This window comes from Narcine bancroftii, chromosome 2 (genome assembly GCF_036971445.1).
Source record: "Narcine bancroftii isolate sNarBan1 chromosome 2, sNarBan1.hap1, whole genome shotgun sequence".
NCBI lineage: Eukaryota > Metazoa > Chordata > Chondrichthyes > Torpediniformes > Narcinidae > Narcine > Narcine bancroftii.
Window position 1 is genome coordinate 291,627,937 of NC_091470.1, and position 16,863 is coordinate 291,644,799.

Below are 16,863 nucleotides of genomic sequence, written 5' to 3' on the forward strand. Positions count from 1 at the left end.
GGAAAATATTCATTTTAATGCAATTTACCCTTCCTATCAGTGTTAATGGTAAATCTTTCCAATGTTCTAAGTCGTCGTGTAATTTCTTCATTAATGGCTGATAATTTAATTTGTATAGATGGCCTAAATTATTATCTAGGTATTGGATTGTTTGTGTTTGCCATTTAAATGCTGATTCTTTCTTAAACTTTGTGAAATCCACATTATTCATTGGCATCGCTTCACTTTTATTTGCGTTGATGTTGTACCCCGATACTTCTCCATATTCCTTTAATTTCTTATGTAATTCTTTTATTGTTAATTCTGGTTCTGTTAAGTATACTATGACATCATCTGCAAATAAACTGATTTTATATTCCTTCTCTTTTATTTTTATCCCTCTTATTTTATTTTCTGTTCTTATCAGTTCTGCCAATGGTTCTATAGCTAATGCGAACAGTGAGGGAGATAGTAGACATCCCTGCCTCGTTGACCTGCTTAATTTAAATTGGTTTGATATATATCCATTTACTGTCACCTTCGCCAATGTCCTTTATATAATGCTTTAATAGATGTTTTCGCTGTAAGAATGAAATGGGAACAATAGTACATGTAATTTGGGCATGTGAGAAAGTGGAAAAGTTTTGGGAAGATCTAATCAGGTATTAAATAAAATCACAAAAAGCAACATACCAAAAATCCAGAGACCTTTCTTCTAAGAAATATAAGAAGTAAAGAACTTGGACTCGATTTGAATGGAGCACAAAAAAGATTTATTATGATAGCCTTAGCTGTAGCAAAAAAAATGTATTATGTCAACCTGGAAATCAGAAGATAGCCTGAGAATACAGCAATGGTACATAGAAATGAATAAATGTATTCCATTGGAAAAAATAACATATAATTTAAGAAATAACATCACAGTATTCAAACAAATTTGGGAACCGTACATGGAACACAACAGAGAAGTCCTACCGTGGACATCCACCCACCTAAAATGACAGAGGAGAAGAAGACGAAATGAACTGACCCAGTATGTAAAAGTAGATGAGACAATTTTCTTGTTTATTTTCATTGTGTGATGACATTGTTTAATGGGTTTAATGTATCATATATGTTGAACATTGAGTGGGTGGGGAGGTGGGGGGTGAAGGAGGGAGAGAATGGGGGGGAAAGGGGAGAAAATGACACTGTGCATATTCAAGAGGGAAATGTTTGTGTGTATTTTGGTCAGTATGGTTCATAGTGTGAAAAATAAAAAAAATTTAAAAAGTGCACCAAATGTACTAGATGAGGTTAGAGGAGGTGCATGTGAAACTTTGCCTCACATGGGAAAGGCTTTTTGAGTCACTGGATGGTGGTGAGAGCCTTGACGTCTGATTGCAGAAAGCTCGTGTCCAGGCAGGCTATCCCTAATACTGCAGATTCACATTCTCACTGAGCATACAAAGCATATTTTAAAGTCACCAAGCACAAGTGATGCAATTTGATTTGTACATTCAAGCTCTGGGCCTTATTATAAAGAAGCAATCCAGCAAAGGACTGTTTCAACATTGGTTAAAGACCTTATCCAATATACTGTGGAGGAGATAGAAGCAAACATGATTTTTGAATCAGGTACTCCTTTCAACATCTCAGCATTTGCTCTCATTCCCATTATTACTAACATCCTTAGGACTCAAATCAACTCCCTGACCCAATGGCACCATTAGCAATGTCCTCTACCTCACATTCCAGAAAAAATATTATCTCTCTGAATGAGCTCCCAAACCAGAGTGTCTCCCTCTCCGACCGAGGTTTGGTCTGATTCAGTAGAACAGTTAGTATAGCGGTTAACGGAATGCTGTCACAGTGCCAGTGATCGGGTTCGAATCCAACACTGTCTGTAAGGAGTTTGTACATTCTCCCCTTGAACTGCCTGGATTCTCCCCTTGAACTGCATTGATTCTCTCCAGGTTCTCTGGTCTCCACCCACCCTCCAAAACACAAGATGTTGTACGTTAATTAGGTGTAATTTGGCAGCACTGGTTTAAATGCCAGAATTGGCTTTTATCATGTTGTAAATAAAATTTAAATTTACTATACTCAGTGCCACTGAAATCTAGACCAGCTGATTTCCCCTGGTTCAGTCATGACTACTCAACTCCAAACCTCATTTCCTTTTGGGCCTATGTGTCTATATTTTTCTGATGGGCCTCCCACACAGCCATCATACAATTTTATTTGTTTAATGCCTTTAGTTAAAACAGTGATAAACACGAGATAATAAACGAACATCTTTTTTAAACAGGGATTAAACAAAATTCATTCTTGCCTAAATTTATGAAAATATAGTAATATTTGTCCCCAGTTCATTCTAACTTTTTGTTATGTCCATGATCAAGAATGAGAATTTGAAGTTTCAGTTTTCAATCAATATTTTGGGTTGGGTCCCATTTTGAAAATAAAATATTGGTGTTCCATTAACTAATAGGAAATTCATACACATACCTGTGAGTCTAAAAGGATGTTTTCTGGTTTCAAATCCCTATTACAGCAAAAAGACATTTAAAATTCTTGTTTACATACAGGCTTTAAAATTAAATGAAACAGTTGCTCATTTAACAACAGAATAGAACATGATAAAAGTTCATTCATTAAGTCCTTGAATGTCCGAGTTTAAATCTTTGGAATAATCTACAGTAATATTGCAGTAAATTAGCATGTACATGCAATAGTTACTACAATAACAGCACCACTAATTAATTTGACCACACTGACATTGGGTGCACTTGGAACTGGTAGACCAATAGTGTTAGTTGACAATTTTCAACTCTGTAACAAATACTAGCGGTAATATTTTGTAAAAGTTGAAGATCATCCAAACAAATAACTTTATATAATGTCAGAAAATGAAAGTTTAATCTAACCTAGTTAATAACTGTTTGTTAGCCTAGTCCCAATCAATGGGAGATTGAAGGAAATAACTAGGCATCAGGTGGCACTCGCCAAAATCAGCACAGTTCAATTTAGTTTGGATTCAGTCAGGACCACTCAGTTCCTAATTTCACTGCAGGCTTTATTGGTCAGTTACGTTCAAATTTTAGAAGCTGGTAAAGGAACATGCCTCTTCACATAAAGAAGTCTTTAATCATGTAACATTGAAGAATAAATGTAATTAGTTGATTTCATGGAAAAGTTTCCAGTGGCTAAAGGATGGAGGGGCTGCGTTTGATGGACACAAATCAGCTACAGCGCATAGCTGCAGAAAATCCTCAGGGCAGCTTTACTGGATTCAACTTCATTTTTTGACCTCCCTTCATCTATAACTTCTGAATAGAAATGACATAAATATAAATGAAAGAGGAGTCCAAATTCACGTCTGTTTGGTCATTTTAATAAGATCATGGCTGATCTAACATTTAATGTCAATTCAAATAGGTTGCTGAAACTTCACCTCATTTGTCCTGTAGTTTAGGAATGTCCCTTAGACTTCAATACACTTAATAACTCAGCAGTCATTGTTTTCTAGGGTTGAAAATTCAAACAATCACTAGCCCCAGAGAAGGAATTTATCTTCATCTTTCTTAAATTGACAACCTCTTATCCTTGTATAACCTCTTACCCTCTGCCACACCCCTTATTCCAGGATGTCTCCTCAGGAAAACAACCCATCCTCACAGAACTACTCTTGTCAAGCCTTCTCAGAACTTTAATGAAATCACATTTCATTCCAGCCTTGAGAGCAAAAATCCATTTAGCTTGATTTCCTCTGCAATAAAGGCCAGCATTCTACTTATTGTTCCCGCGTGCCACCCAAGGAAACCAGATTTTCTGAATACTAATATTTTAGTCTCACACCAATTAAATAATTCTGCATTTTTAAAAATTATTTTACCAAAATGCAAAGCATAACAATTCCAAAAGAAACAAAAAATTGCAGATGCTAGAATATTAAATGAACAATGAAGAAACAGAGGGACTCAGAAGGTTAGGAAACATCGATGGAGAGAAAGGGTTGGTCAATATTTCGCACCCCCCCCCCGAGGCTTGCCTCACAATGCTTTTCATCATGCAGTGTGACAAATTATCTATTACCAGTGCCACGAGCTAGCCAAAGTAGAAATAGCAGGATAGTTAGAATGAATATGCGGCTTGACCAGTGGTGCAGAAGGAAAGTTTTCAGTTTTTTGAGGCTTTGGAACTGGTACAAACCAGAAGGTCTACATCTGGGCAGGGCCAGGATCAACTCCCTGGGGAGTTTGTTTGCTCATGCCGTTAAAAACAAGGGCAGTGAGAGAGGGAAGAGTCAGCCTTTGTTAACTAAGGAAATAAAATATAAAATTAAAAGCTCATGTGTACAAAGTAGCCAAGAGTAGTGGGAAACTGAAAGATTGGGAAAACTTTAAAAGGAAACAAAGGACAACTAAACGAGAAATAAGGAAAGGGAAGAAGGATTATGAAGGTAAATTAGCATGAAATATAAAAACAGTTAGCAAAAAATTCAAATATATAAAACAGGAGAGGGTGGCTAGAGTCGACAAAGGTCCCTTGGAAGATGAGAAAGGGAGATTGATATTGAGTATTGAGAAAATGGCCAAGGAATTGAACAAATATTTTGTGATAGTGATGTGAAGGGAGGAGAGGGCCTCAATAAAATAATTGTTACGAAAGAGATAGTGATGAGCAAACTAATGGGACTGAAAGCAGACAAATCCCCTGAACCTAATGGGATGCATCCCAGAGTACTAACGGAAATGGCAGGTCCCAGCAGATTGGAAGACAGCAAATGTCATGCCTCTTTTTAAAAAGGGATGTAGGCAGAAGATGGGTAACTATCAGCCTGTTAGCTTAACGTCTATAGTCGGGAAAATGTTTGAAGCTGACATTAAGGATGAAATAGCGAGACATTTAGAACGAAGGGGTTCCATCAGGTAGATGCAGCATGGATTCAGAAAGGGCAAGTCTTGTTTGACAAACTTGCTGAGCTCTTTGATGATATAATGGGTGCAGTAGATTGAAGGGAAGAGGTTGATGTTGTATATTTGAATTTCCAGAAGGTGTTTGATAAGGTGCTGCACAAGAGATTTATCAATAAGATACAGATGAATGGAGTCAGGGGAAGTATATTGGCATGGATTGAGGATTGGTTAACTGACAGAAGGTAGAGAGTCGGGATAAATAGGTGTTTTTCAGACTGGCAGTGGTAAGTGGCGTGCTTCAGGGGTCGGTGCTGGGCCCAAAGCTGTTATGTTGATGATTTGTTATAGGGGACAGAATGTAGTGTTGCCAAGTTTGCAGATGATACTAAATTGAGTCGAAAAGCAAATTGTACAGAGAATGTGGAAATGCTGCAGAAGGATATAATTAAGTTAGGTGAGTGGGCAAAGGTCTGGCAGATGGAATACATTAGTAAATGTGAGGTCATCCACTTTGGTAGGAAAAATAAAAGAGCAGATTATCATTTAAATGGTGTTAAACTGTAGCATGCTGTAGTGCAGAAAGGCTTGGGAGTGCTTGTGCATGAATTGCAAAAAGTTGGGTTGCAACGGGTTATTAAAAAGGCAAATGGAATGTTGGCCTTCATCGGTAGAAGAATTGAATTCAAGAGCAGGAAGGTCTCCATACTTGAGGAAGGATGTGCTGGCCCTGGAGCCAGTACAGAGAAGGTTCATCAGGTTGATCCTAGAGATGAGGGAGTTGACCTACAAGGAGACTAAATCATCTGGGATTATACTCACTCAAATTTAGAAGAATGAGAAGAGATCTTAAAGAAACATAAAATTATGAAAGGGATAGAAAAGATTGAGGCAGAACTAGGGGAGTAGATTTAAGACAGAGATGAGGAAAAACTGTTTTTCCCCCAGAGTGTAGTGAATCTGTAGAATTCTCTGCCCAGGGAAGTAGTTGAAGCTACTTCATTAAACATATTTAAGATTCAGTTAGATAGATTTTTACATAAAAAAGAAATTAAGGGACATGGGGAAGGTAGGTAGGTGGAGATGAGTCAGTGATCAGATCAGCCATGATCTTATTGAATGGCGGAGCAGGCTCGAAGGGCTTATTATCTCACTTTTTTGTATCAGCAACAAACTTGGCACCTTCATCTATTCATGACTACACAGTGGTCAACTCCATGAGCATTGCTAGACAAAATAATGCCCATGTACAGCAAGAGCTGGACTACAAACACTTCAGATTAGGAAGCAAATAACATTTTTGTCTTGCATATTAGAACTCTATTTATATAGCCTACTTGTTTACTCTTGAACTCCATACCCAAGTGCCCAGCATCTTTATCTTGAAAGTAACCACTGGCTACACACTCAAATGGACAAGCTACATAAATGCCATGATCACTAGAGGAGTTGAATTGTCTTACTATTTGACTTCCTAAATCCTTTCCACCATCTGAAAATGCAAATCAAGGGTATGTGTCAATGGAATACTAAGTCAGTGGCTTGAAAGTAGTGAGAAAAAAAATGAGGGTGGAAAAAAAAATCACAGCTGAGTGTGGGGTAGATCCCCAGTCGTGAAAGAAAATTAAAATTTGCCAACTTCTCTGGAATCAGTGGTGAGTCCAAATACAGAGGGGATAAAAAGTTATTTTCCAAGCAAGCCGCAGTTCATAGGTATATATGCTGTTTCTGTGAGAAAATACTGGCGCAGGGCAACTAGACTCAATATGATGGATCAGATCACTTTCCTGTGCATGTCTGAGTACAGCATTGACAGGAATGACAAAATCTGTAAACTCTTCAAAATAGCAGAGCTAATGCCAGTCTTGATCATAGTTTTGATCCTTGAAAATTTTGGTTTTAAATTATGAAACTATTTTTTTTTTAAATGGAGGTTGCAATAAACAGATTAGATAAGGGAAGACCACTGGATGCACTATACTGTGTTTAGATGTACAGAAGGCCTTTGATAAGGTGCCACACAAATGATTATTAACCACAGAGGACAGGGGTTCAGGGGAAAACTGAAAATAGAGTCAAATTGAAACTAATGGAATACAGGAGTTGCTCACTATCCACATCAATTATCTATGATTTGAAAGAGAAAATCAAATTTAAAACGTTGAGGTTTTATACCAATACTGGATGGCAGTAGGCTGTGAGGAAGATGCATGGAGGCTTCAAGAGAAGAACACAGACAATGTAAGTCAATGAGTGAAACATGATAGATGTTTGTTTTAAATGATGCAAAATTGAAAGTTTCTGGTGTTAAGAGGGACATGGTGTCCGTGTACATGAAGCACTGCAAGTTAATGTCCTGGTAAAACAAGAAATTAGGATGGCAATCTATTGGACCTCTACTGCAACAGTGAGCCAGACCTGATGCATCATGTTGGTCTTGTCCTGATCCTATTTTGTTGTTTTGCATTACCCTAAAATAAAATTCAACCCTTTTTATAATTCACTGCAATAATTTACAATAAATCCCGAACAATATGTTACCTGTAAACAATGTTGAGTGAATGCAAGTATCCCAGTGCGCTGGCTATTTCTGCAGCATAAAATCTGGCTCTGTCTTCTGGGAAGTAACGCTCTCTTTGCAGATGGAAAAACAACTAAAAATCATATAGGATAAGTATATTAACTCACCATCAAGTTCAACTTGTCGATTTACCATGAAATATGAAGAGGAGTTTCATTATATTCAGGTGAAGATTTCTAAGCAGATGCAGATGAATTACAGCCAAAATGGAAATTTTTCCATGTGCATTACATACAATGATATTTACCCAACTTGCCTCACATTACACCTATAGCTGAGTACAATGCACCTACAACATTCAGAGAATTGCAACCAACTAAGAAATTACTGTGAGCCAAGAGAAGAAATATTAGCAAAGATGAATAAAGGCTTGATGGAAGTACCATTCAGGTCTTCAGTAACTGATAGGAGGTAGAGGGGTAGGATGGCTCAGGAAGGATTTCCAGTGGCCAACAATGGTACAATGCATGAACTGGGAGATGCAAAGGTCATATGTGGAGGAATCCCGATTATGCAGAGGATTATAGGAAGATACAGAGGTATGGAGCAAAAAGAAAATATAAAGGAACAAGAATTTTATAAGAAGCAACAATAGTCTGGAAACTTGTCAGTAAACAAAAAGGAAGAGGGTGAGTAAAGATGATGCTGTTTCTCGAAGTTAGAAATTAAAGATGAAAAGGTGGTTTCAGATCATTATGGGATGTAAATTATGTTTGGAGAGAAAAAGACCAGAGTAAGGGTTTGAAAGTTAAGGGGTGGCCAAATAGAGAAGTTAATGAACTGATATTAACTGCACCCACACAGTCAAGTAGATAATTTATTTGCGTATAACATTTTCAAACATTAGTGGATGCCTATGAACAGATTGCCTGTACCCATTTAAAAAGCAATTAATCAAGCAAAGAGATACAGATAAATATAAATAAGTGGGAAGCATTATATTAGAATTAGTTCAAATGTGGTTAATGGTTCTGCAATAATCAGCTATTTGCTTTCCATATCAGTATCAGTGCCAGTTTTCACATGCAAAGCAAGAGGTTGGTTTCTGTTAGTGTACAAAACCAAAGATCAAAATTGAGCATGAACTGCTTTGGAAGCTATTCACTGGTTCAAATAATAATACTAACCTCTCCACCATTAATAAAATCCAAAACAAAGTAGAGCTTGTCTGTGGTTTGGAACGAATAATGAAGTCCAACCAGGAAAGGATGCTTGGAGTTTTTCAGCAGTACGTTACGTTCAGCCATTATGTGCCTTTGCTGTATAAAGAAAATATTTTATGAGCCAATAAAACACCGAAAACAAGGGACAACTAAAATAAATTGATGGGAATGTCTCATATTACCTCCTTCTTCTTTAGGATTATTTTTTTATGCAATATCTTCACTGCATAAAGCTTACCATCAGCTTTGTGTTTTGCAAGTAGAACCTAACAAAAATAATTCAGTAGTTATGATCCAGATGGCCCACCCTCATTGAAGCAAAATAGCAATGCAATTTCTGAAATGCTGAATTTCTAAAGAAACAAACTAAAAAAACTTAAATTTTTACCTTGCCAAAACTTCCTTTCCCAATGAGCTTCAAGAAAACAAAATCTGTTGGCTTAGCTCTAAAATACCACAAAAAATTAAAAATCTGCATAATCAATAGAGTTAAAATACACAAAATGCACAAATGTAATACATATTAGATTGGACAGAACAATAAATAGTTATTTTTTTATTCTCTTGTTGATTAAGTCTTCAATACATAAAAATATCAGTCGAATTAACTATAGTTCTAGAGCACTCACTGTGGATTTCCTGAGGCACCAAGATAAATACTTTCAGAGGTAGAATGTTGCTGTTAATAAAAAAAAAGGTTAGATTTCAGGCATGGCAATCAGGAATCACGATAAGCAGGAACCTGCTTGCCAGTATTTGAGTTAGCAGGCAGCACAGTTCAAAACTGCATGCACGGTACCATGTGATCTGGCTTTTCATCTTCATCTTCTGACGGATCAGAGTGATTCTTTGGGTTATCCATTTGAAGAAATGCTCGAACATCAAGGCTAAAGAAAATAAATAATGATTATATTCAATAGCAGTTTCTTTAATGCCCATGGAAAATGAATGTTTTACAAAGAAGCTGGAATTTAAAAAAAAAGAGAATCAATTATAATGAATATTAAACTGCACAAATTCAAAAGAGAGCGGGATCAGCTCCTTGTTCACACCTTACACAAGAAAGCAATTTTGCATCTCACTGCCAATAGGGTCTTCTTGACTTGCATCAATCACCTGACAAATGACTCGACTCTTACATCAATAGTGGACAAACTATTTGAGAGGATTCTTAGGGATAGGATTTATGAGCATTTGGAGAAGCCTGGTCTTATTAAAAGGATAGTCAGCAAAGCTCCATTAGGGGCTGGTCATGCGTCACTAGCCCAATTGACTTTTACGAGGAGGTGAGAAAGAAATTGATGAAGGTAGTGTGTTGGATATGGTGTATATGGACTTATGAGGCGCATGATAAGACTCCCTATGGCAGGCTCATCCTGAAAATTGAAAGGCATGGGATCTATGGAAACTTGGTTAAGTGGATTCAGAATTGGCTTGCACACTGAAGGTAGAAGGTGATAGTAGATGGAATGCATTTTGCTTGGAGGTTAGTGGTATTCTGCAGGGATCTATTCTGGGACCGCTGCTCTTTGCGATTTTTATAAGTAACTTGAAAGAGGAAGTGGAGGAGTGGATCAGGAAGTTTGCACATGACACAAAGGTTGAGAGAGCTATCGATAATGGAGAAAGTTGTCAACGGGATAGAGACAGGATGCTGAATTGGGTGGAAAAGTGGCAAAAGTTCAACCCCCAAAACTTGAAGTGATGCACTTTGGAAGACCGAACCTGAAGGCAGAGTACATATTTAATTGTAGGATTCTTAGCAATGTGGAGGAACAGAGGGATCTTGGGGTCCAGGTTCATAGATTCCTTAAGTTTTCCGCATAAGTGGATAGGATGGTTACGGCTGGCCATCATGAATTGGGAAGATCAAGTTCAAGAGCACATGGTAATTTATAAATACAGAGATACTGCACGGTAATAGGCCATTTCAGCCCACGAGTCTGTGCCACCCAATTTACCAACAATTAATCTACACCCCCGGTACGTTTTGAATGGTGGGAGAAAACCGGAGTCCACGGGGAAAACCATGCAGACATGGGAAGAACGTACAAACCCCTTACAGACAGCATGGGATTCAAATTCCAGTCCTGATCGCTGGCGCAGTAAAGCGAACTGTGCTGCCCCAATGTTGTGGCTCAGAAAAACTCTGGTTTGACCACACAGTATTGTGTTCATCTTTGGTCGCCTTATTATCGGAAGAATAGAGAAGCTATAGAGAAGATTCAGAGGAGATTTACCAGGATGCTGTCTGGATTGGACAATATGTCTTATGAAGGTTGAGAAAAATGGGATTTTCTGTTTGGACCACAAGGACAAGAAGTGTTTCAATAGAAGTTTATAAGTTTATGACAAGAAGTCAGAGTAAGTTCTTTTTCCTCCCCATAGAGATTGGTGGGTGCCTGGAATACATTGCCATGGGTGGTAGTAAAAGCTAGTAAAATTGGGACATTTGAAAGACACTTAGATAAGCACACACATTTGAGAAAAATGGAGGGTTATGGGCTGTGAAGGGAAGGGTTAGATTGAGGTGAAGTACATTTATGTAGGTCAGCACAATATCATGGGCCTGTACTGTGCTGTAATGTTCAATGTTCTATTTTGCCTTCATTTTTTGTTGCTTTTTTTCCTGTCTGGCTGTTGAAGAAATACGGGTATTAGTAGGAGAACAGCATTGATTGCCCAAAGTAATCTTCTCTGTAATTTTTGCACACTCTGAGGCACCTCTAAATGCATATTATTACATTTTTAATTGCAAGATGGCATTATATATTAGGAGTTTTACCAGAATTGAGCATTTGTTGAATTTTATGCAAGGGGAATTTGAATGTTATGTTTCTCAAACCATTTTTTGAGTTTCTTTCTTACTATAGGGAGGAAATGATGGAAAACAAATGATCCTATTCTTCTCAATGCCAATCATTTTCAGGAAAACAAAAATACTGTAAGCTCTCAGTTCAGAAATTTAAAAAAAAAGCCAAAAGTCTTGGACCGGAAACATTAACACTACTTTCCTATGGCCAAATGCTGCCTGACCTGTTGAGTGTTTTCCATCTTTATTATATGATATGGATCATACTTGCCAATAATGACGATTCCACACAGACTGATGGCATTTTGATGGTTGACATCAGTGATGATTTTTTTTTAAAAGATGAAGTCTTTGAAAAATTCTGAAGGCTGAATCAGTTTTACTCTTCTAACCAACATCACAAACTCTGAAATTTATACTGGGAAAGTAAGAGAAATCATCTCTTGCATTAAGTTAACATGAAAAGCCTTAGACTTTGGTGCATATGCTCAGTGGCAAGGCCTATTTTCAAAATGGCAGGCTTCAATGAGTTCAATGAAGATTGAAAGTTAAAGAATAAAAGCAAACCAGAAGGTAAGATGCTACTTCTAACTCTACTTTAATGCTATTAGTTTAATATGTTTAATGCTTTTGTCTTTTATTTTTCAAGTTTTTATACATTTAGTCATTTAAAAAAACCCACTTCAGTATTAATTCTTGTTAAACGTTTCCACATGTCAGACATAGACATCAAAAAATGTTTTTAAAAAAATCATCTACTGCAGGTGAAACTGGTGTGTTGGGGGGAGTGAGGGAAGTGTTGAAAAGAACTGGACCTTCTCATCTATTGCCATTGAAACCCTATTGTTCCTGAAGGCATGAGACTGGAGTTTGGAATTCTTCAGGCCTCCAAGTTCAGGCGAGGGAAGACTGCATAATTATCAGCAAGGGTACCTGACAGCAAAATCTATCATGGTATTTTCTTTTATATACCAGCTTTGAGAAACACAAATTAAGACATCCAAGTAGCATTTAAGAAGCAATAATAAAATCAAAATCCATTTAACTGGACTTAACTTAAATATTCCTAGCTGCAGATAATTACATATTTAATAGATTTATCTCCTCCAAATGCCAAGTCAATTAAAATGAATAAGGTTACTATTTAATGGAACTAACTAGATGAAACTTACTGTTCACTTAATGATGGATTTGATATTATTTTCTGAATGAATTCATTCAATCCTGCTCTTCTTTGCTTGATGAAAGCTGTTAAAAAAAAATCGAAAAGTTGAAAGAATAGTTATCCTGCCACTTCTAATATAAACATGACAAATTTCTCTATATTAGAAAACTACAAAGCATGATCATATTGCTTGACATGGTTTTTAAATGATTAAGTTCAAGTTTATTGTCATCTGATTGTACATTTACAGCAGTTCTCTGGACCTCTATGCGCACACATACATAGTACGTAATAATCAGACATCAACAAAAGATTATAATTAAAAATAATTATTAAAATATTTTGGAATGATTTATTCAGTTACAGGATACTATTCATCAATCACACAGCCTGCAGGAAGAAGCTTTTTCCCAACCTGGCAGTCCTGATTTTGATGCTCCTGTACCTCCATCATTGAGGCAAGGACAAAGATGCAGCTTTACATTTAAAGAAAATATTCTCAAATTTGATGACCTTATCTAATTCTGGTCCAGTCCATTAATCTGAAGGCAAATCTGAGAAAGCCTTGTTGATAAGAATTGAAGTTTTCTTCATCTTAAAAAGGAGTATTCGTACTAATCCATAATTGATTATAATCATTTAATCAAAACTATCATTTTGAAAATAGATTAGTGATCAGAACAAATTCTAAAGTTAATGATTTAATGAATTTAGCAAGTTAACAATACAAGCATGGCATAACAAGTGGTGAACTGCAGATGTTATATATGGGAAGGGAATAAAAACTGCAGCAAACATGATGAGCTAGAGTCTGAGATCTGGACACTGCAATCTAACAGGGAGGCAGAAAGTTATCTGGACACCTTTTATTCCAATAGGCACTCACACCCCTCAAAATAAGATCTCCAGATTAATGGAGGGGTGTGACATGTGAAACAGGTATGGGAATCTTGAAGGTAGTGTTAGAGAAGCTTTTGCAATTTGCTGCTCAAATAAATGGAAAATAAATGAAGCCTGTATGCACTAGAATGCCGAATGCAGAGAGGGCAAGTAATAATCACAGCAGTGAGCAACATGCTGTTCTCTGCAACCATAAGCACATGTCCGAAAGGTTATTTTCCCTGCCTAATAACAAGGTTAATAATATATCCTCAATACTAGAGAAAAGGTTGCAGCGGGATGTGGGGGTGAGAAGAAGAGGGTATCCAGCTGTGGCAGTCTACATGGTCGATTCACTCAAGTTCTGCTGAAGTAGGAGAAGCGGTTGAACTCTAAATTATAAAGCAGAACCACAACTAGAGCCAAGTGCCAATTAGTATAGGAAAAATATGATCAGAGAACTGCTTGTGTGCCATCGAGAATGGTCTGGGGAAAAAAAAGGGGTTTCAATTCATGGGTAACTGGAACAATACTGGAAGTTGTCCCATTCCGACTAGCTTCTCTTCAGTTGAGCTAAAAACCAAAGTTCTGGTGAATCAAATAAACAGGGATGCTGATAAAACAGTTGGTAGTAATTTAGAAAGTATGACAGAAAGTGCAAGGATTCAAAATGACTTCTACTCAAGAATCCATAACCAAGGTTATTTTTACCCCTCCTAATTTCCTTAAGTTCCCTTCTACCACACCTATAAACTTCATAGGGCTCACTCAGACCAAATGCCTGAACCTGACAAACACTTCCTTCCTGCTTATGATTAAATTTTCAATAAACTTTCTAAATCAAAATTCCCTAATCTTGGTATCTTGCTTCTTACCTTTACTTGGACCAACAATGCATTCTTAGCATCTCACCTATAAACTCCTACTATTTATCAGATATTATATTTCCCTTTTGCAGGTGTTCCAAATCTAGTTTTGTCAGATCCTGATTAAAACTGTTGAAATCAACCCTCCCCCAAATTTAAGACCAACTCTAGAACCCTCCCCCAAATTTAAGACTAACTCTAGAACCAACCTTACCTTTTGCCATGACTACTTTGAAATAGATTCGCTATTTCTAAATGATTGCTCCATAGACATTTCCACTTCTTTTCCATCCTCTTTACCCAAGGCAGAGTAAAGTCCTTTGTCTTGAAGTGCTTTCTACATGCTCTTAAAAATTTCCCAATATTACAATATTATTTTTACACCCGATAGCAATTTGCCTACATATCTATTAATTTTCGCTGAGTATTGGGAGGCCAATAGTGAAACCCTATCAAACTGATTGCCCATTTCTAAGTTCTACCAATGTAGCCTCATTGGCTGATCAATATCCAGAAATGTACAACATCTGAAAAATTTAACCTCTTCCTAGATAAATTGGAAGCCATTAATTTCTTTTCTCATGGTATCCACCCTGGAGAGACTCAATGAGCATATTTGGATGTCAAGCTGGCCACTGAAATTTCTATATTTCACATTTTTATTTACTCCCAATCAGAAAATGCTTTACATTTACTCAGCACCTTCTCTCCAGTGTCCTGGCTGAAATATGATATGATTTCTTCAGTGCAGAGGCGCAGAATTTTTTGACAAAGTTTATTAACACTTTGAAAGTTCAGTTTAGGATATAGTTTGAAAAAAGGTGAAACAGAAGGAAGGCTGATACTATACCACGGATGGCGCAATTAGCATAACGGTTAGTACAATGCCGTTATAGCACCAGCAATTGGAACCTGGATTTGAATCCAGTGCTGTAAGGAGTTTGTACGTTCTCCCAGTGTCTGCATGGGTTTTCCCGGGTGCTCCGGTTTCCTCCCTCCATTCAAAGCGTACTGGGGCTTGTAGGTTAATTGGGTGTAAATTATGGGTCATAGGCTTGTGAGTCAAAAGGGCCTGTTTCCGTGCCGTATGTCTAAATATTTTAAAAACTTATATAACCAAAAATTTTTGGAGCATGAATTTGAAACCAATATCTTGTATACCTGAAATACATGCAAGGACAGATTATACTTCTTCTGGAGATGCAATCTACACTCTCAGGAATGCAGATGAGGGAAAGGGGGACGTTGAAGACAATATCATAGGACAGAAAAGATGGAGTCAATTCTAAGTTGGTACTATCAGAGTGGATTATGTGAAACAGCTGCTTAAACAAGCCATACCAGGACAGTGCAAGTAGAGACAGAAATGATGAAGGATACATCTACATTACATAATGAAGTTGGAGTTGGCATGGGTACATCTTCATTTGTGATTGGCTAATTTGTAGGCTGATATCATTAGGATAGTGATAGAAAGAAAGTATTTACAAATCCTTTGCAATGAGGAATTTAAAGCAGCCAACTAACTGAGGAAAATTTTTCATGCTGGATAACAACTAAAGATGATTGCTGCTGTCCACGACTGACACTGAGACAATGTTGACTAGATAATCCAGCACAAGAGAAATGACATTAGTTACATGTCATATATTATTTGGTTCTATTATGTTCTGATAGCTACCATTGCCTATCAATACGATGTGAACCAATATAATAAATCAAATCCTTAACTTGCTGGTATCATATGCTCTCTGGAAAAAAGTTTAAAATGTTATACCGTCAGCCCGACAACAGTTGTGTCTCAACAAAGATAGAAGAAAACACGTTTATGCTGCCATATCTTGCTGGAAGTGCAAAGAAACAATAACACCCTTAATATCTGACAACCAACATTCACTTCTGTACACCAGATTACTATCAACATTCTTCTAAATGATTAAAAAGTTCTGCTGTGGAATTTCTAAACACATTTAACTCAAAATAAACTGCACATTTAGATTAATTCCAGATAAATTTATCATTCTTGAAATTCCTGGAAGAGGGATAAAGAAACAACATTCAAACCATCAGCTCTACAAAGCACACAGGTTGCATTATAAGCAGATTCAACAATCTTTTTTTTGTATATATAGGAATGATCACCTGGTTCAAAATTGTCTCCAAATATTCTTTTAGCTGGAAGTTTCAAAGGAAATTGAGGGTACTGTTTCTTCAACTAACAAAGACAAAAGAAGCTAAATTAGAGCTTGTTTCTCAGAAAACATATTAATCATGTTTGTCAGAGATGCAGAAAACTAGAGCATTAGGCCAAATAAAGTGACAGTTAGATCTGACTGCTTTTCTTATGGATAGTTTGTGGTACAGTAAATGGTTATGATATGGAGAGATGGTTGCCTAAAATGTTCTTTTTGCCAATTTTGAAAGAATTCTTTGTGGAAGGTGACTATTTTTAATATAAACAACCATCTTCCAATTAAATGTTGCCAGCATTTTAGAAGCAATATTCTGAGAGGATCATTT

At 36.9% G+C, this 16,863-nt stretch overlaps 1 protein-coding gene across 11 annotated transcripts in view; it reads right to left on the reverse strand.

Annotated features, from left to right (window-relative positions):
* Positions 1-16,863, reverse strand: part of sgk3 (serum/glucocorticoid regulated kinase family member 3) — a 107,768-nt gene that overhangs the window by 11,955 nt on the left and 78,950 nt on the right. For all 11 annotated transcript variants that reach the window (XM_069921347.1, XM_069921346.1, XM_069921351.1 and 8 more), the window contains 9 exons: positions 16,486-16,558; positions 12,606-12,681; positions 9,421-9,508; positions 9,251-9,300; positions 9,010-9,067; positions 8,804-8,887; positions 8,586-8,717; positions 7,419-7,531; positions 2,470-2,506 (listed from right to left, as the gene is read on the reverse strand). In XM_069921347.1, coding sequence (XP_069777448.1) covers positions 2,470-2,506; positions 7,419-7,531; positions 8,586-8,717; positions 8,804-8,887; positions 9,010-9,067; positions 9,251-9,300; positions 9,421-9,508; positions 12,606-12,681; positions 16,486-16,558 — 711 coding nt within the window. The remainder of the gene's footprint in view (positions 1-2,469; positions 2,507-7,418; positions 7,532-8,585; positions 8,718-8,803; positions 8,888-9,009; positions 9,068-9,250; positions 9,301-9,420; positions 9,509-12,605; positions 12,682-16,485; positions 16,559-16,863) is intronic.